The sequence below is a fragment of the Impatiens glandulifera genome, chromosome 1 (assembly GCF_907164915.1).
Source record: "Impatiens glandulifera chromosome 1, dImpGla2.1, whole genome shotgun sequence".
NCBI lineage: Eukaryota > Viridiplantae > Streptophyta > Magnoliopsida > Ericales > Balsaminaceae > Impatiens > Impatiens glandulifera.
Window position 1 is genome coordinate 73,789,123 of NC_061862.1, and position 20,672 is coordinate 73,809,794.

Genomic DNA, 20,672 nt, shown 5'->3' on the forward strand with positions numbered 1-20,672 from the left:
ATTAATTATATTAACATGTTTTAAATTTTCCTATAATATATATAATATAGGAATATTACTTATATATTTAATTAATAAATATATATTTTAAATAAATTAATATATTTTTTTTATTAATTATATTAACACGTTTTAAGGTTTAAATTCTTAAATTTTACTATATAAGAATATTAGTTATAATAGTATAAATTAGTTATTTATTTAAAATAGTATAAATAAAATTCATTTTTAAATTATTTAGATAAGAGGGCGGACGGCATTGGAGTGTTTTTCCCAAGTATAATGTGTGCCCGCTTTCTGATGAGTTGGAATATAGATTTGACAAAATAAGAGGGATTTGACAAAATAAGAGGGAAGAGGTCTCGTGCACTGCTGATGCTCTTATTACTTATTCTATATAGCGTCGCTGCATTAAGTCTGACAAACCATGGGACCGGTCTTGTTTATTATTATTTACTTTTCTACTGAATTCATGTTTGATATGAGATTATAATTTATAACTACGGTTGCTGAGACTGGATGAAGAAACGTCCTGTATGATAATTAGTTTTTATTTGGTTATTTTAATAAAATTTTGAGTTTTAGGTTATTTTTATGAAAAGATTTAAGAGTATTAATATTTAATAAAAATTAAAATTTTATATTTATGTATTAAATGACTGTAAAAATTTTATTGATTCAAATTATATATTTTTTAAGTTTTGAAATAGATTTAATATATAAATATTTTTTTTATATATTTTGAATATTAAATATCTTTAATTTTGAATTTTTGAATTTTATGATTTGATAGTATGTCTTAATATTAACTCAGTTAATTTTTTTATTGAGTTTCATAAAATTCAATATTATAGTTTTTAATTATTTCTTTTGTACCTTAAAAGAGCCGAGATCAAACAAGCTTTTAGGCTTGCTGTTGTATACGGACAAGATTTAAATTAAAGCATAGACTGAACGAGATTGATAAGATAGTTTGAAAAATAAGTCATTTCTTCTGTTTTGATGTTTTAACCATCCTCTCTCTCCTTTTAATCTCTTCCTTCCGTCCAATCCCATTTCTCTCTTCTTTCTTTTCCTTCGTTTCTTATTTAATCATTCCGGTACTTAGGCCTTGTTCTCTTTGAGTTAATTAAAAAACCTAAACCAAATCATTTTTTAAATCAATCACTTCTTAACAATCATATCACTTATTTCATTAACTAAAATACTAAAATACTCTCTAATTTAAATTATTATTTTATATTTTATTTATATATATCAATACCCTTTAAGACCATCTCCAACGGACACCCATAATGCGTTTGGGGTGCCCTTTTTTCTCCAACCGTACTGCAAAAAAAAACTCATTTTGAGTTTTTGTACTCTCTCTCCTCCAACCAAACGCATATATGCGTTTGGACTGTTCATACTGCATTTTGGCCATTTTTAAAAAATGGCCCTTAGGTTATATATATATATTTTAAACTTTTAATTTTTTTACATTTAAATTAAACCTTCAACTTATATTTTTTATTTATTTTTAAGATAAAAAGTTAAATTGTTTTCTAAATATATAATTAAATCATTAAATTTATTATATTTGAAATTTAATCTAATTTATTTTATATTTTATAATTTACTTTATATTTTATAATTTTAATTTTATAAATTATCTTATAATATGTTAACAAGGTTTGTTTTAATATAATATGTTTGTTTATTTAAATGTACTAGAATTATTTTGTTGTTTATGAATTATTGATATATAATTAATTTTATTTTAATTTTATTAAATGAAAGAGAAAAGATTGGGGTTAAATATGTAAAGTTGATAAATATATAGATAATATTAATAAGGTTAAAAAGTTAGTGTAAGAAAAAATATTCTAAGAATATTCTTTTGGTTTTGAGAATGAGTTTTTGGGTTGGAGATGAATTACTGTTTGATGGGATGTTTACTGCATTTTGGGTTTGAGAATGAGTTTATGGGTTGGAGATGGTCTAAGTCATTTTACCAAAAATAATCATTATCTCCTCAAAATCATCACCCATCAATCAATTTTTCTCTTAGTTTTTTTAAAATCATCACCCATCAATTAAGTTAAATCATCTTTCTAACTATTTCACATTCGAATTTGAAATTTGACTTTAAAATTCATGAACAGACAGAGACAAGCGGTACTTTTGAAGATCGAATATTAGATTTCGAAAGAATAACTAACAGAAGTATCGCTCTCCAAGTAAGTTTCTTTCGTTTTTCTTTTGTTGATTGTTATTATTCGTCTCATAATTTCTTATCAATTTTATTTATTTAAATCTTGTATCTCTTTTAATATCAATTCATTTACATTAGAATGCCAAGGTACACTAATTTTAATTCGGGAGTTCCCATTACTCCGGTGGATTGAGAATCTAATAAGGAAATGACGGAAATGTTTACTCCGGTGGATTGGGAATCTAATAAGGAAAGGACGGAAATGTTTCTACGGCTATGTGATCTGGAGAAATTAAGAAAAATTTTAATATGTGATCTGGAGAAATTAAAGAAAAATTTTAATGGTAAGAGTCCTACGTCCATTGCTTATAAAAACGTAAGTGAGGGTTTGTGGACTCATTTGCGTGTCTATCACGACGTTAAAATCTTGAGAAATAAGTGACAATCAGAAAAGAATTTGTGGAAAGATGGGATATTTCTGAAAAATAGTAGTAAACTTAGCAGGCATGGGTTGGGATAGTCAAAGAAATACAATCATAGCTCCAAAATTTTGGTGGAAAGAAAAGAACAAGGTAAATACTGTTTTTTTTTTAATTTTCATAATTATAATAATAATAATATTAAACTTTGTTTATTATTTTGCTTTTGTATATGATCACGTTAAACTTAATAAATTTAAGTTGAGTGGTATTGAAAATGAATATATTTATGAAAGATTATTCGGTGAAACCTCAGCTATCGGTTCGACTGTTCGATTGTGTATACTGTTGGAGTTGATACAAATGCTGAAGGTTCGGGTGATTCTGAGAGGAAGCTGATCCACCGACGTGTTCAGGAAAGTCTAGTGGTAGTAAGCGTAATTGTACTCACACTGATAATTTAAGTCCGAAGATCTTACTTCAATTCAAAATCTTGTTGCAAAGATTAAACATATGGGATATCCACCTGGTTCAAATGAATCGTTGCATGCCTTGTTTGCTACGAGTACCCCACAAGTTAGAGAAGTATTGGCGATACACGAGGGCGATACTTTTGTTTAATTAATTCACCTATGTAAATTTATGTTATTTTATTTATGTTTAAATTTTTATTTCAATTTTTTTTATTTGTTTTCAAACTGGTTCATTCTATTTGAAATCACACTCCCTCCGTCCCACTCAAAGCTACTCAACTCACTCCAATTTTAGTCCCGTTTACAAGCTACTCACTCAATCATTACCTTTCACTTTATTCTACTTTTCTTACACATTTTTAACTTTCCAATCATTACTAACTTTACACTTCAAAATTTTAAACTTTAACACAATATTAAGAAAATTAACAAATTAATTAACAAAATTATCAAATTAATTAACAAAATTAACAAATTAATTAAAAAAAAACAACCCAAAACAAACCCAATAAAAACCCAACCCAAAACTAAACCCAAAACACTAACCAAACCCAAACCTAATTAACTAAACCCAACCCAAAACTTTACAAACCCAAAATCCAAACATAAAATAAAACCAAACAAAATGTGAAAAAAATCCCTAACGTTTTAACCTAATCTCGAACATTCCTAAACTATCTTCATTCATCAGCCTCCAAAACAATACTCCGTCTCTCTCTCTCTCTCAAACTCGCCCCCTTTACTGTTTCTCTAAAATGACGACCGATCCGTCATCTCCTCCACCTAAATCATACACCAAAACAACGTCGTTGCTTCCTCCACCACTCGATCTGTGTGTCAGTGGTGAATTGGACGGAAAAAAAGTCCAAATAGGCGACGAAAAACTTATCCAGTCACCACCACTTGACGAAGACGAGGATTACTCCATTACGTTGGGAATCCCAAAATGAGGAGGCTTTCGAGGAACTACGTGAGGAAGCGTAAGCCATTAGTAACTCAGGAAGAGAAAGAACAGTGGTAAGCACGCCTAGAATCTTTCCTCCAACGCAGTTGCCTTCCTAAATCGCCCGATCCACATGTATTACGTCGTGTAAGTAATTTCATGTTGTGTTTTCATTTTTCTATTCCTAGATCCGTGTTTATTATGAACTGTTAAACAAAGATAAACATGAATCCACATCTAAACTCCACTATTAAACATTCCTTAACATCACAGTAGTTTACATTATCAATATACATTCATCTTGTGCCAGTCTTTCAGTTCACATGGTTTGTTTGATTCATAATCATTCAAGACCTAACCAACAAAATAAACCCTAACATATTTTCATTACCCAAACCAAAATAAACCCTAACATATTTTCATTACCCAAACCAAAATAAACCCTAACATGTTCTCATCTATGTGGACAATGTGTTCCATGGATTTAAATCTGAACTTATTGATTGTTGTGTCAACTGCTATAGACTGCAGGCAGAATTGTAGTCTCAATAACTTCTGTGCACTTGTAAGTGAGATTTTAATTGCATTACTGTGTGTTCTGATCTGTTTTGCCTGTTTCCACCTCCAAAATGTTGATTTCCCAACACCTAGGGCTTGTGCAACCCTTCTAATGGTTGATCTTCTTTTCAACATGATTGTTTTGAACAACTCAGGGTCAAACAGTTTGTGTTTTTGCCTTACTAAACCTTGCTTTTGATTAGTGAGATAAACTGGCAACCCCATCTCAATTTGTTCTTTAGCTTGAGTCCAAATTGTGGTGATGATTCTTCTATGAACTCCAAATTGTGTTGCTGCCTTTGTAAGTGTACCCAACTTCAAAGAGCCTTCCTTGTAGTGGCTTAAAATAAACTGAACAATATTGTTCCTTACACAATCACTTAAATTTGGTTTTTTGTTTGTCATATTTGTGCAGGAACTTGGAGTTAATGATGAGAAATTGAATACAAAGAAAGATAGTGAGAGAATTGAATGTTGTAATATGTAATATGAAACTCCAAAATGTGTTTTTGCCTTTTGTAATGAATGCTGAATGTAGGCATCTATTTATATAAATGTAATTTAGGTGGGAGATTTCAATGATCTGTAATTTATGTATTGGAGGGAAATGTTTTGGACATTTGGAGGGAAATGTTTTGGACATTTGGAGGGAAATTTGTAGTTTCAGACTAAAATGTTAATTAAAACTGATGTTAGTTGCTAAATTATGTACTGTAGCGAACTGTTTACTCCACTAGATGCCATCAAATCAATTTAATTCTGTACTGCAGTGTTCATTTATTAGCTTATGTTTAGTTTTCTTAAATCTTGTTCCATTTGGGCACCTGAGTAGCTAAGAAAGGGACAGAGGGAGTATTATTTAAGAATGACAACTCTATCATGACTCTCTTTCTATTTGAAATCATCATATTTGACTTGTAATGTCATAAAATAGAGCCAGTTTGACTGCAATGTCATAAGATAGAGCCAAGTTGATTTTTTCATCACTATTTTTGGTATGCACAATAATCCCACATCTTTTGAATAAAGGACATTTCCAAGGACAGTCAATATATATATACATATATATAGTGGACAACTCGATCTACGAGCGCCTCTCATGTATCAGTCTCTTCAGATCAACCATTTCTTTCTTTGCTGCGCCTAAATTATCTAGGAAGCAATTTCTTTCAAAGGGTTAAGGGTCGAATCTTCTTCAACGCACTGTATAGTGATCCGACAAGTTGCATTTCTAGAAATTAGTTGCCATATTCGATATTCCAGCTTTTGATTTCTTACAGATTGATATTAATTCGATTTGCTTTGATTTGGTGTATACTCTGCAGATCTACATCGAAATTTATGTTGGATTTCAAAAAAAAGTGTATTAATATATATAAGAGTTGCATGTTCATTGTATAGATTGAACCCATAATTAGCTTATGAGATTTAGAACTTTCTATTGGTCTTGAAGTTTCTCTTATAAGCATTTCTTTAGGATAGTTTAATCACTTTGAAGTTACTTTGCTGTTAATTCATTTTGAGAGATCTATTTTCTGTAGGATTAGTTCACTTTTTGGAATTTGTTGATTGGTGCAGTTTGTACTGATAATTCATCTTTTTGATACAGATCGAAAAACTACTATTTAATTGTATCTCATGGAAAGTTTTGTTGATCAAGTAAATAGATGAAATCAGTACTTTCCTTAACTCTATGCTTTTGTTTTCTTTCATTTAATTATGCATTAACATACAACATGCTTATTGTTTGAAGATCATCATGTAGTAAAAAATTCTGAAATTTCTATTATAAACCATGTTTGATGTATGGCCAAATTTCTTTATTCCATCCTTGTATAATATTATTATTAATCGGCTGGAGTAGATTTGATTTGGTTTAGACTCTTGAAGCCTCAATTAGCTTCTGTAGAGAAATTGGCTGACTTACTATATGGCTTTATCTTGGCCTCTCCTCTCATCCGCCTGTGTGGTTTGTCATCCGACCAAAAATCAAAGAGGCCAGCGACTAAAAATATTTGTGTTTCTTTTCTTATTGTCTGGCAAAATCTGTTTTCCCGAATCGACATCATATGCCCCTCTTCCTTCTCCTCCTCCTTCCCCTCTTGAATAATCAAGTGATCTTTATAAATTTCTGAAGTTTCTGAACCAGAACCACCATGTAACATTTTGTTTATTGCATTCTTAATTAGTTGTTTCTTCAAACCATTCATCCTCAGGAACTGAACTATGTGGGTCGATGCCTCTATCCGCAAATGTCAAAGTTGTTTTCCCTTTTTTCTTTTCATTTCCAAAATTATAAATACAATTTATTTTGCAATTTTACTTTATATGAAAGTTGCGAAACAAATTATAAAATTAACATGAATGTTATTAATACAAAATAAGTTTTTTAAAATTAATTGATAATTATTTATTTACATATTAGTGTCTAACTTTGTAACTTATTTTAAAAAACAAAACAAAATTTTATTGTTATCACAATTTTTTAAGGGTACATTGTGTAATAAGTTAAAAGATTTCGTTCAATTCCACGGTTGTAAATTTATTTAAAAATAGTTTCAAAATTAATTAAGAATTAATGTAATTTGACGATAAACTTTTTTTAATTTATAATTGTGAAAAAACTTAAAAAATACAACTTAATATTTCTTCAAACCTAATAAGTTGCTCTATTATCTAGTTAAAATTAAGATTACGAAATATGTTAGAAAATTGTATTCAATTATTTGTAATGTAAAATGAATTACAAAATAATTTTAAAGATAATTTAAAATATATTTATAAGAAGTTTATCTTACTTTTTACTTTAAATGCATTATAAAATTGCAAAAACAATAGAAAGTAACACAGTTTTTTTATTAATGCAAAACATATTGAATTTTTATTTAACATATAATTAATAAACTTTAAAATTAATTAAGAATTAATTAAGAATGAAAGCATTTTAATAAAATAATTAATAAATTAAATTATATTGTCTTATATTTGTAACTTCATTTGGCAACATATATTTATAGTTTTGTTACGAAACAAGTTACATATTAATGTTAATAATATTTACTACAAACTTAGTTGCACAATAAGATAAGATTATAATTTTTCAACTTTTATAGTCACTTATCATTTATCTTTAGTTGGAATGAACATTACAATTATAAAAGTTGATAAAAACGTTAGAATATTTATATATTTATATATATATATATATATATATATATATATGACATTTAAAATATTAATAACATTATTTGTATTATCTCTATATTAATGTTGCTTTAAAAGTTGTAAGAATTATTTTGTTACAAAAAGTTCCACCATTTTAATTAATAAAATATTAATTCTTCTTTAGTGACTTGTATAACAACCATCTATTTGAAGTGTTTAATTTTTTTTTTATCAACAATCAATTAGTGTAAAAAATGTTACAATATTTCCACTATTTAGGATTTATGTTATAATTTAAGTTACATATTCTAAAAAAAAGTATTAATAATATTTCAGTTGCAAAAATAAGTTACTAATGGACCATTTTTTTTAGTGCCGTTTAACATTTCATTAATTTTAAAATCGAAATCCTGGAGTTTTTAAGAAAAAAATATTTGATCGAGACATGACTAAATCACCTGGAATGGTTTCAAAACGTTCCCAACATTAGTTACAAATGATTGAGAAACTTACTAAATTGTCATATTTGAGATAGGATTCAAAACATGAGTTGAATTTTCTAAAAATTTTAAAATTAAATTTGAGTATTTTCGATTTAAGTTATTGATTTAATTTCGTTTGATAAAAAGCTCGCAAAAGACCTTAAAGTCAAAATTTTAATCAAGAAATTATATAAACATGCAATATTGAGGAAGAAATAAACTCTAACCGTGTAAAATTTAATTTAAGCTTCTTATAATATTTTTAAAAAAACAAATATTTTGAAGAAAATTTTTAATGGAGGATTTTGTTAAGGGAAGACTTGGAGCTTTGGTTGAGTTTGACTTCTTCGTCTTAGTTTGTAGTTCCTATTTATAGCGAGGTTGAGTCATGCAAGTGACTGACAAAGGCATTAATGGCTGCAAAGAGAGATCTAGAATTCGAGTTGGGTGGAATTAAAATAAATTTGTGGTGGACTTAAAATTATAACAGAAAAGTATGAATAAAAAAGTCGATAAACGTAAATTTTACTCTATTTTCTATGAATTAGAGAAGAATAGAGTGAATTAAATTGAAAAAATTAAGAAATTTTACAATAATTGTTTTTTTGGATGGGATTCAGCTCACCTGAACCTTAATATAGATCTGCCCCTAACTGCAACTTATTGAGCCGAATTATATCATTTCCGACGAGTAAGACGACCTAGGATCAAAGGAGAAATGATCACACAACTCCTGTGATCATTTCAATTTTGAATTTCATCATTGTACAAGGATTGACGAAGATAAGCTCGACCAAAATTTCAAATAATTCGGTCTTCATGATTATTCTTTTGTTGCGAGGAAGAAGACGAATTCAGATCACTCTGTTGGCAATCCGTCAGCGCGCATAGTCTCCCCGCGTGGCCTAGGCTTTTTTGATTTAGGTCAAATGACGTCCTTTTTGGCCTTCTCTTTTTTTTCTTATATATATTTTTTATTTACTTGTAAATACATAAACTTTAATTAAAAGATATACTTATGCCTATACCATTTATAATCTCTTATTTTATTTATTTTAGAACAAAATGATACTAACAATTTTTAAAATAATTTTTTGATTAATTTTTTCCTAGATTTTTGTTATTGTGTAGAGGATAAATGTATACAATATTTTTTTCAAAAATAACTATTTGTTAAATTTGGTCTTAATTTTAATTATATATTTTGAATTTAATAAATACAATATTTATTCAAAATAATTATTTATTTTATTTTTAGGTTTACGTTTTATTATTTTTGGATAAATGGATTCAATAATCTCCAAAATAATAATTTATTTTTTTTTGCTTTAATTTTAATTATTTTAAATTGTATGAATACAACATTTATCTAAAATAAATATTTATTTATTTATTTATTGAGTCTATATATTTTTTTTTTTAAAACTTTAGACTAATTTAAACATTTCATAAATCGAAAAAATTGGATGTTTACAAGTGTTCTTGAATTTTACTCCAGAACAACAATTTATAATAATCATCCTCTAATGTGTTTTGGGTGTGTTGGAATCAATCTAGGGAGATTATTTTCATCATTCACTAGAGTTCTCAAAGATTTCTGACACTTTTTTAAGTATCTTGACAAGTTTTTAATTCGTCATGTGATTTGAATCACGTCCTCTAGTTGGTTCCTATACGTTTTTAATGTGACAAGGAACGACTAAGTAAAATTTGGTACGACTTGGGAGAGATTATTTCCATCATTCACGAGAGTTCTCAAAGATTTCTCACACTTTTTTAAGTATCTTGACAAGTTTTTAATTCGTTGTGTGATTTGAATCACGTTCTCTAGTTGGTTCCTATACGTTTTTAATGTGACAAGGAACGACTAAGTAAAATTTGGTGCGACTTGAGAGAGATTATTTCCATCATTCACAAGAGTTCTCAAAGATTTCTCACACTTTTTTAAGTATCTTGACAAGTTTTTAATTCGTTGTGTGAATTGAATCACGTCCTCTAGTTGGTTTCTATACTTTTTTAATGTGACAAGGAACGACTAAGTAAAATTTGGTGCGACTTGATTCAGCAGTTCCGAATCTAGGCACTCGACTACAAGTTTGTTGTCTTCTGTTAAGGCAATAAATAAAGAGAAAGAAAGGCTTGTCCAAAAATTTGAACCTAGGACCTCCCAATAGCCTGAAGCCCCTATGTCCAAGCTCCATGTCACTAAACCCGCGAGTCTATTTTCTCAACTCTGGTCGGGCTTAGCATATATATGCATTCACACTTCCTTGAGTAATAAAAAAGTAAAATACTGTCCAAGGAGGTTAATCTATGAACTCCCCGTTCACAAGAGAGCCCTAAACAGTTAGGCTAGAGTCACACTACGGTCTCAATCTGTTCGGCCGCTTGGTTACTGATTTGTTTGACATTTAATATTATTTGCATTTCTAGAAATTTGTCATGCTAATTCTCCTTCTTTTAAAAAAAAATATTTAATCAATTTCTAAAATATCCAAAAATATATAAAATTATTAAAAAAAAGTATTTTCCAACAAAATAAAATAATTTCCTTAAACTTTGTTTGAATTTTATTTTATTTTTAACCATGATTTAATTTATTTTTCAAGTATTATTGAAACCTTGTTTAGCCCATAGGTATTTGTCTCAATTTTATCTATTTTTTTGTACCATTACATAACATAGACGCACTCTAGAGACAGATTAACACGACCATAGAAAATATTTAAGTTTGAATTCATCCTTAGACGCATTTATTATGATTGAAAAAATAAACGAAGTGTAACAGAAATATTTTTTAAAAAATGGAAAAAAAGTGTATAGTAAAGACAGTCATTTGACGGGTAAGTGAAGTATTGAGTTGAAACCTTTTCAATCTTTTAATAAACACCGAACCCAAATCATCTGAATCTCTTTCATATGCGTTAAAAACACCCAAATATTTTTCATTCGTAATTTTTTCGAGGTGTAAATTAGGTGAAAGCTCTACAAAAGCTAAGCCAGTCTAAATTTTGAGAAAAATGTGAGTTATGTGCCGAAAACTATCAAGTCGAAAAATGTTTTTCAATGTCGATTTATTTTTAAACGTTACAATACTATATTGAATTTATTTTCCTAAATACAAAGTTCTTATGGAATATGATAATATATTAATTCTGAAGCTTAGAACTAGAAGTTGGCAACTTTTATTTATATAAAAAAAAGAAGCAGAAACAAATAAGATTCTAAATAAATGTGCTCAATCCTAAGGCAAATGAAAGATAATTAATTATATTCGACCCTAGTTGTTTACATCCAAAAGAAGAGGAAAGTGCATAAGAAATTTACTCTAAACCTTTTCTTTTAAAATAAGAGCAATCTATCTTGAGAAATGTCTAAAGTGTTCCATGTTTTAATGTCTTATATATCTTGAATAATATATATAGTATAGTAAAATCCATAATTAATATTCAAACATGAAAATCAAATTAAATTTAATTCAATTCAATTTCATCATACGACGAGACTTCAGTTCGTTGAAAGAACATTCCAGAAGGACCATCATTAGGTAGCAAAGCGAGCCTAACTAGGCTTTCGGCTCCTTCCTCCGCGGTTAATAATCCGGTGTGGCTGGTGATGTCGGTCTTAACATAACCAGGACATGCACAATTCACAAGAATGTGTGGAAACCTTTTTGCCAAAACTCTAGTGTATGCACCCATAACTGCTTTCGATACAATATAAGCCTTGATAATTTTGGGCCATCCTTTACTTTCCAAGTTTTCTTCTTTGAAATCCTTAAGAAATTCATTTATTACTTCGTCTATTCTTTCTTCTGTGAGGTTGTCTGCATCGTTTAACACTTGTTTGGCCCATTTATTAGGGATATTCTGCAAAAGGAAGTCAAAAATCATTTAAAAAAAATTAAAGAAAGAACTCTAATTTCTATTTATCATTAGCCCTAATTTAAAAACTATAGTAGTTGTAAAAAAAGATGGTTGCGATGAAGGAATGCAAATTTTACAACAGTAACATTCCTGCAGTAGAAGAAACGTTCACAATCCTTGGGGAATCAGAGAGTTGGAGTAGGGGAACAAATGCTTCAACCATTCTTTTTGTGCCGTAATAATTCACTTGTAGACATTCTTCCGCCATTTCATATGTCACGGACGTTTCGTCAGTAGGTTTGGCTTGTGTCATCCATCCGGGCTGTCAAATAAGTCGATAGATTTTAATTTATATGTACCATTCAATATGGGCTAAATATAACACTTACCTTAAGAATAAAATGTTTCAGATAATCCCAATTAACCCTAGCTCCAGCAATAGCAGCATTATTGATCTGTGAGGATGATCATACAATATACAAAGAAAAGAAACATGCAAAATCTCATATTATTTTTCTAAATTCTAGCATATGTTTAACAATAGTCCTCATGTAATACCATCAAAGAGAAAACACTAAAACTTGATAAAGTAGATGACATACAAATTCATGTCGATTTTAATTATTTCAAAAACCTGGACATCATGCAATAACTTCACAATTTTTTGACATAATTGTCTCTTTGAGATCAATTGACTAAAAAAGCTTTTGGTCGACGATTGTTTTCTTTTTCGAATTTTTTTCCTTAGGTTGTCTTTGGAGTTTATTAACCACGTGCTTAAATTTGTATCAACTCATAATATAACTTGGTTTATAACTGATTTTTTTCTTGCAAAATAAAAGACATTTTGTATAAATAAAAAAGTTTTTATTATTCAAGTACTCAACAAACAAGACTTCTCTTATATATCTATTTAACATAGTAAATTGAAAGTCATAAAAAGAAATACTTAATTTAAACAAATTAAATTCAAATTAATCCACATAAAGAGACTAATAGAGTTATACTAACCAAGATATCAAGCTTCCCAAATTTGGCCTTGACAAAATCAACTAGAGGAGTAATGGTAGATGGGTCGGCCACATCAAGCCGATGGAAGATGACATCAATGACTTTGTCATTGGCAGACTCTTTAAGTTTCTCGAGAGCTTCAAGTCCTCTTTTCTCGTCTCTAGCCGTCAGCACAACAGTGATACCAGATGCACCCAATTGCTTGCATATCTCAAATCCTATTCCTTTGTTTGCCCCAGTCACAATTGCGCAACTAAAAAAATCATTTCATTAATCAAGTGATTTGATAATGATTTCTGCATGATGAATAGATTAATGAGAATTGAACAAACACAACACCTCCTAATTTTGGAGTCCATTCTTCTTCTCTTGTTTGTAGAGATGGAGCTATTTATAGATTTTTAATAGTCAATTACGACTACTAGTTGGTAGATGGAGCCATGAAGATGGTGGGATGAAACATGTGAGGCTAATGTTATGTGGTGTCAATGTCCTAAATAAAATATAATTATTGCATGTGGTGTATGTTGTTTGAAAAGGATTGAAATTTATATAGGAATGTTAGGATAAAGTTAACATCTATGTAACGTTTTAGAATATTAGGATAAAGTTAACATACATGTAACGTTTTTAGAATGTTAGGATAAAGTTAATATCCATGTAACGTTTTTAACACGTATTTTTGTGCCTAATAAGATTTTGGGACTAATCTTGGAAGTATTTCAATATTGAATGAATTATACCTAATTTAATTAAAAACATTTAAGAATCTTGTCCTTGGTTAATGTATGTTAGGATTGATAATAAATGATTTTCAATTTATATTCTATTTCATTAGATCATTTGAGTCAAGAGTAATAATAAAAGAACTTTTGATAATAATATTTATCCTTGATACCGATTGATTAAGAACATTATAAAATTCTTAATAAAGTGCTGTCTAGATATTTTATTTATTTTTTTTTTTGGAAAAACGACTTAGCGTCATTTCATTAAAAATTTCCAAAAACGGGAAAAAAACCACGAGTTTAAGAAATCATTCTAGACAGGCCTAGAATGATTTTGAAGTCGTAACATTCTAAATAAAAGCTAAAAAGCTAAAAACGTAAATGAATCATCTCTTTACAATGCTTTCAATTCTAGTGAGTTTAAAAAACGATAAATTCCAGTTCCTGCAGATATTCCAGTTCTGCTCCATGCTTAGAATTCTTCTCCACGTTCCCGCAAGGGCGCTGCAATCCGATACAATATCTTTCCATAACTCGTCAATGCTCCTGCGGGTTCTGTCATATACCCTTGCATTCCATTCTTGTCAAATGTTATACACCACTACTCCAAAGCCGCACTTGAACACGCTTGTTGCAAATCTATTTCCCTTGACTTTGAGTAGTGCTGCTTCTTTGATTTCATTCCATTCGCTCGGGAAACTGATCAACTCCAGACTTTTATAGAATCTGTCCCAAAGTTCCGAAGCAATACAGCAGCTCCCGAATAGGTGATCTATGGTTTCTTCATTTCCTATGCATAGAAGACAGCTCGCGTCCGGGATGCTCATATACTTACTGATACGATCACGAGTGCTGAGTCTTTCCCAGAAGGCGAGCCATAGGATGAACTGATGTCGAGGGATAATCTTCGTTGACCATACAAGAGGATCCCATTCTACTTTCTGCGCTTTTTCCCTGATTATCTCCCATATTTTCTTCAATACCAGCTTTCCATTGTCCTCAACTTTTCATTCATGAATATCCGGTCTGTCGTGTAGTTGTATGTTACTTATATGATCAAGTATCCTATTTCCTTCTGGAATTCTTCTCAAGAGCAAGTTCCAATTCCCGTCTTTGATGTCTCTAATTTTCGCTTTTGTGTAGTCCCTTCTGATACGAGTATTTTGAAACTCCTCCTTGTCGATGATAGGCTAGTTTTCAAACCAAGGGTCGTGCCAGAATAGAGTGAATTTCTCGTCCCCTAGTCGGATGTCATAAAGATCTGAAATATCGCTTCTTAGTTTAAGAATCTTTTTTAGAGACCAGCTCATATATTCGTGAATTTTGTAGGTCCAGATGTTGGTTTCGTGTTTCATAAACCTCGTATGTACCCATTTGATCCATAGTGACTCCTAATAGCGCTCCAAAGCCCACAGATGCTTGAAGGTTAGATCCTTGTTCACTTCGATACAGTTCTTCAAGTCGATGCCTCCTTCGTCCTTTGGTTTGCAGAGAGCGGTCCATTTGACTTTCTTTCCTTCTCTTCCACTACTACCCCAGATAAAGTTTCTCATTAGCGTGTCGAGTTCCTTCATTACCTTCTTCGGAATGACCATTTGCTACACCCAATAGCTAACTATGCCCATAACCACAGTTTTGATAAGTTCGATCCTCCCTGCATAAGAAAGTTTTTTCGCTGTCCAGCCAGATATCGTGTTTTTTACCTTTTCAATCAGCGGCTTACAGTGTGAGATCTCGATCTGCTTGGCAGTTAACGGAATCCTAAGTACCTTATGGGAAAGCTGCCTTCCTTGATGCCCATGATGTTGAAGATGTCATGCTTTGTTTCGTCCTTCACGCCTCCATAAAATGCCACACTTTTGCTTTCATTAATAGTTAAACCTGTTACCTCAGAAAAGAACGTTAGTGCAACCCTAATAGTTTTAATAGAATCAACGTCTGTGTGCGCTAGAATGAACAAATCGTCAGCAAAACATAAATGTGTTACCTCCTCTACCTCACAGAATGGGTGAAAGATGTATGGACGATTCTTTCGGAACATCGCGAAGATGCTCTCAAAGATCGTCATGATATCTACGAAAAGGTAAGAAGAGAGGGGGTCCCCTTGCCTTACCCCGTTTTCACCCTTGAAATAGCCTCTGTGGACTCCATTGACGCTAACAATAAAACAGGATGATGAAACGCATTGTATAATCCAATCGATAAAAATCATAGGAAAAGCAGAAACAACCAGAAAGTCTCGAATGACTTCCCATCTAACAGAGTCGAAAGCTTTCTTGATATCTATTTTGAAAGCCACTCTCGGGGATATTTTCTTTTTCCCTTAGCCTTTTAATAGGCTCTTCATGAGAAGAATATTATGAGAGATTATCCTACCGGGGATGAATGCAGATTGATTAAGATTTATTATTTTTCCTATTATATTTTTAAAACGTTTAGAAATGATTTTTGAAATTATTTAATAAATCACATTGCAGCAGGAAATTGGTCTGAAATCTTGTACTTTCTCAAGTACCGCAGTTTTGGGGATCAAGGTTAGGACCGCTGTATTCCATTGTTTTAACATCTTCCTGTTTTTGAAAAACTCCAAAACCCCATCAGTAACATCTTTACCCACAACCGACCAATTATCTTTGAAGAACTGTGCATTAAACCCATCACGACCCGGGCTTTTATTCCCATCAATACTAAATAGAGCTTCCTTAACCTCAACCTTCGTGACCACCCTTATCAATTCGTGACTATCTTTTACAGAGATTTTTCTATCAATAATTTGATACAAGGTATTCAGGTGACTTTGATGCTGCTTTCTTGTACCCATAAGCTGCTTATAGAAATCGATAGCCAGATCTTGGACACCTTTTGACCCTGAACATATTCACCATCATCATTCTTCAGCCTGTACACATTGTTTCTCATGTTTCTAGCCTTGCATTTTCTGTAGAAGAAAGATGTGTTTTTGTCACCCAACGAGAGCTAGCTCTGTCTAACAAAATTCTCTTCAAGCAGACTCATTTTCCTGAAGTTTTTAAGCGCATATCTTTCTGTTTCATTGAGTTGTTCATCACTATCATCCCTTAATAAATTTTTCTGAACCTCTTCCAATTCTTCTCTAGTAGCCAGAACTTTATTGGAGATATTGCTAAACTTCTTCTTGTGAAAGCTTTGGAGATGATTCTTCAAGAGCTTAAGCTTCTCAGAAACCCTGTACATGTTGGAACCTCTGACATCTGTTGACCATATGTTTTCGAGAATACCCTTGAATTTATCATTATCCATCCAGAAATTGAAAAATTTAAAGGGCTTTTGAACCTTTCTTCCTTTTCCAAGAACAATTTAATCGGGCAGTGATCAGATATACCTGGATTCAAAACATGAAGTTGACTTCTCGGAAATTGGTTAATCCAGTTCTCATTTACCAGACATCTGTCAATTCTACTTTTTCTAATATGCTCATTCCCTCTTGTAGAAGACCAAGTGAAGAAGTTCCCAGAATTGGTAGGCTCGATACAACCCATATCTCTGATGTAGTCATTAAAGTCAATCATATCCCGAGTTATTTCAGATTCTGGGCTACGATCAGATTCTTTTCTGGTTACGTTGTAATCACTGAGGAAAACCCAAGATTTATCAATACCGATCCAATTTCTAAGACAATTCCAGAGGAGTCTTCTATCAGTGCTTGAGTTTCTACCATAGACAATAGCAAGATTAAACACGATTCTTGTGATTCTATCTTTGATCTCCACCAGGATTGCTTAATCATTCGAAAAGAGAGTCATCACCTCAACAACTTTGTTATCCCAAATAACCCAGATTCTGCCCGTTTTGTCATTTGAGTTGTGAATGATTTCCCAACTACTATCAATACACAGTTTGCTAACCTTCTCAACGTTCCGACTTTCGACTTTTGTCTCAAGAATACCCATAATAGTGATCTTCTGATTCTCAATGATCCTCTTGATTTCTTTACATTTTAGAGGGTCATTGAGTCCCCTTATGTTCCATGTCACTATATTCCTGAATGAATATAAGTATTGGGTTCCTGACTTTCCAGACTGTCCTGGACCACTTCACCAGAGAAATCATAAGCATCACTTGCCTCACTATCCTCAATGACTATAGTTTGATTACATGGAATACTATTGCCATTGAGTGAGGGTTGCCTCATGTAGATCTCATCTTCTCCCGTGATAGATTTAGTGGCTTCTGGATTCAGGATCTTTTTGCTTTGTCTTCGATTTTCATCTTGTTCTGCTTTAGTAGGTCTTTTCTGACTTTGAACCTCTTCACTACTGGATTCATGTTTGTTAACGGTTTTAATTCGCCCTACTTCAGAACTAAGGCTCACTACCTTATTCAAGACCAAATTGTTTTCTTTTGCACTTGATTTCACAAAACCCAAGATTTCCCAGTCCATTCTCAAGAACTTCTTTATTACTTATTCCAAGATTCTCCTGTTCATCATCTCAAAAGGTGGCTCTGAGCCCAAGGATCAGGTCATTTCGAATTTTTATGACATTGTTTTTTCGGTTCCTACTTGCATTCCTAGAACTATGAAGAGTAGACTCACGACCTATTGGAGTGCCTTTAGATCCAATTTTGCTTGTTTCATATGGGCCAAGTATTCCCCGTCCCATAGATCTTTGAATTCCAGAAACTTTGGAACCAGGACATTTAGTTACATCAAGACCAGTTCTTTGATCAGTATTGGGATCGGTGGAGTTAGGACCAACAATAGTATCATCCACAATAATAGGACTTGTGCCAGTATCATGACCAATATAGCCGGGATCAGCAATGGTTGCATATTTTTCATCAGGACCTATAGTAGCAAGTCCGGTAGCTTGAGTAGTTTCATGATCAGCAAGTCCAAAACCAGACTTAATATGGTCAATATGGCTAGGAACAATAGCTTTATGAGAAGCTCAATGACCAATGTGTCTATGTCCAGCTTTATCAAGACCGATACTCTAACTAGGACTGACTTTTTGAACAGGACCTATTTTTGAGAAAATAGAATCCTTAGGACCGGTGCCCTGAATATGACCAATATGATCAACGATAGTAGGGCGATCTTGTACCCTTACCCACTTCATTCTTTTTCCTATCTTCTTCCCTACCCTTATCTGTTCTTGCTTTTGGTTGCCCATCTTATCATCCTCAGTGCGTTCATTGCTGTTAAGTTTAGACTTGTTCACATTTCTCTAACCTAATCCTAGTTAGAGTCATTGATATCGCTTACTTGAGTGTTGTTATTGACCTTCGATTTTAGATTATTATTGACTGGACATTTATTCGTAGCGTGTGTGAAAGTTCTACACCATATACATCGATTTGGTTTCCATTCGTATTGTACTCCAATGTCAAATAAATTTCCCAGTCTATCTTTAATTTCAAGCTTAATTGGAAGAGAGCTACTTGGATGGATTTCGACACTAACTCTGGCCACAGATGCACGCTCGTATCCTTCCATTGCTGGGTCAAACATAAGTAGTTTGCCTATAATGCTTGAAATATAGGCCAGGCCCATCGGGTTGCACATGTGTGGTGAAACATTCATGAGATTCACCCAAATTTGTTCAAGTTCAGGCGGTATATGATTAGTATTAAGTTCCTCACTCCACTTGTACAACTTGAATTTTTTTCCCTAATAAAAGTATATTCGCTCTCTATGATCGACTTTATTTCGCTTCCATTCCTGAAGGATAGAAAGTAGAATCCGTGATCATTGATTGTGATCCTCTCTAGACCAGAGGATTCTCACTGACCCATCAACGTTCTTTTAACCTCAGCAAATGGTGCCTTCATGTTGCCCATAAAATGACCAACTATGACAAACTCCCATGCCTTGACGCATTTTTCTTCAATTTCTGGTGGGAGCTCAAACCGGTGCGGATGATCAAGTGTAATTACCTTTGGGAATAAGGTGTCTATTTGGAATTTTCCCTTTTCTGGATCGCTCATGGCATTTCCATTCCACACCTTTCCTTCTTTCCAGGTTTTGTTTGGGTTGCTCATGATTGTGTACACCTTTGTTTTATTACATTTTGAAATTTCCTTCATGCCGTCAACCGTCCACTTGATCACTTCATCATATTGGTCTTTGTTGAAGAGATTCCAATTCTTTAGATAGTGACTGTTGAACTGAGCATTCAACTGATCATTTCTTTCTTGGGGCATTGTAATCTTTTGTTTATTAATTTGGAAAAATAACTTCTTCATCTGGTTTCTCAGTCCTGCCAAATTTGCTATTTCGTTTTTCCTCATTGACCACGTTGGACCAGTAGTAGGATCCTTGTTATCAGCTTGAGTATTTTCTTTGCCAGGAATTGCAGCAGTAGGAGGAGCTGAGGAGATGACTGTTTCAGGGATGCTATCTTTCCTGACTTGTTTGTTCTTTTCGGCCCATCTAACCCTTGTATTTCCCACAAAACCGTTGCCTTCAATTGTTACGATCTTCTTTAGAATACCCCCTTTAGTGCTCTTCTCTTGAGTATCAGTTTTCTTCTTTTGAATGCTATCAATTGGCATTTCAGGATCCAGATTAACGAGTGGAGAAAATGCACCCAGGTTCAATATCTTAGGGTTAGCCTCGGGTGTCATAGTTTCCTTGGGGTTTACTTCAACATTCTTCTTAGAACTTGAGTTATTTGCCTTCATGTTTTTCATTTCTTTGATTTTCGATCCATTTTTAACCGTCTTAGCTGTTTTAGAATTATTTGATCATGTTTCTTGATCGATCTTTTCAATTTCAGCACTTATTTTGGAAGAATTATGCCTCTTTGCTTTTGGTTTGATCTTTGTTGACGATATCTTCTTCATGGACTTAT

The 20,672-nt window shown here is 32.0% G+C and overlaps 1 protein-coding gene across 1 annotated transcript; it reads right to left on the reverse strand.

The window, feature by feature from the left end:
* Positions 1–11,707: 11,707 nt before the first annotated feature.
* LOC124932458 ((+)-neomenthol dehydrogenase-like) lies at positions 11,708–13,470 on the reverse strand. Its single transcript, XM_047473091.1, has 5 exons — positions 13,451–13,470; positions 13,112–13,364; positions 12,490–12,555; positions 12,273–12,422; positions 11,708–12,103 (listed from the first exon to the last, which is right to left on the reverse strand). The coding sequence occupies exons 1-5, from the start codon at positions 13,468–13,470 to the stop codon at positions 11,708–11,710; spliced, it is 885 nt and encodes a 294-aa protein (XP_047329047.1).
* Between the last annotated feature and the right edge of the window lie 7,202 nt (positions 13,471–20,672).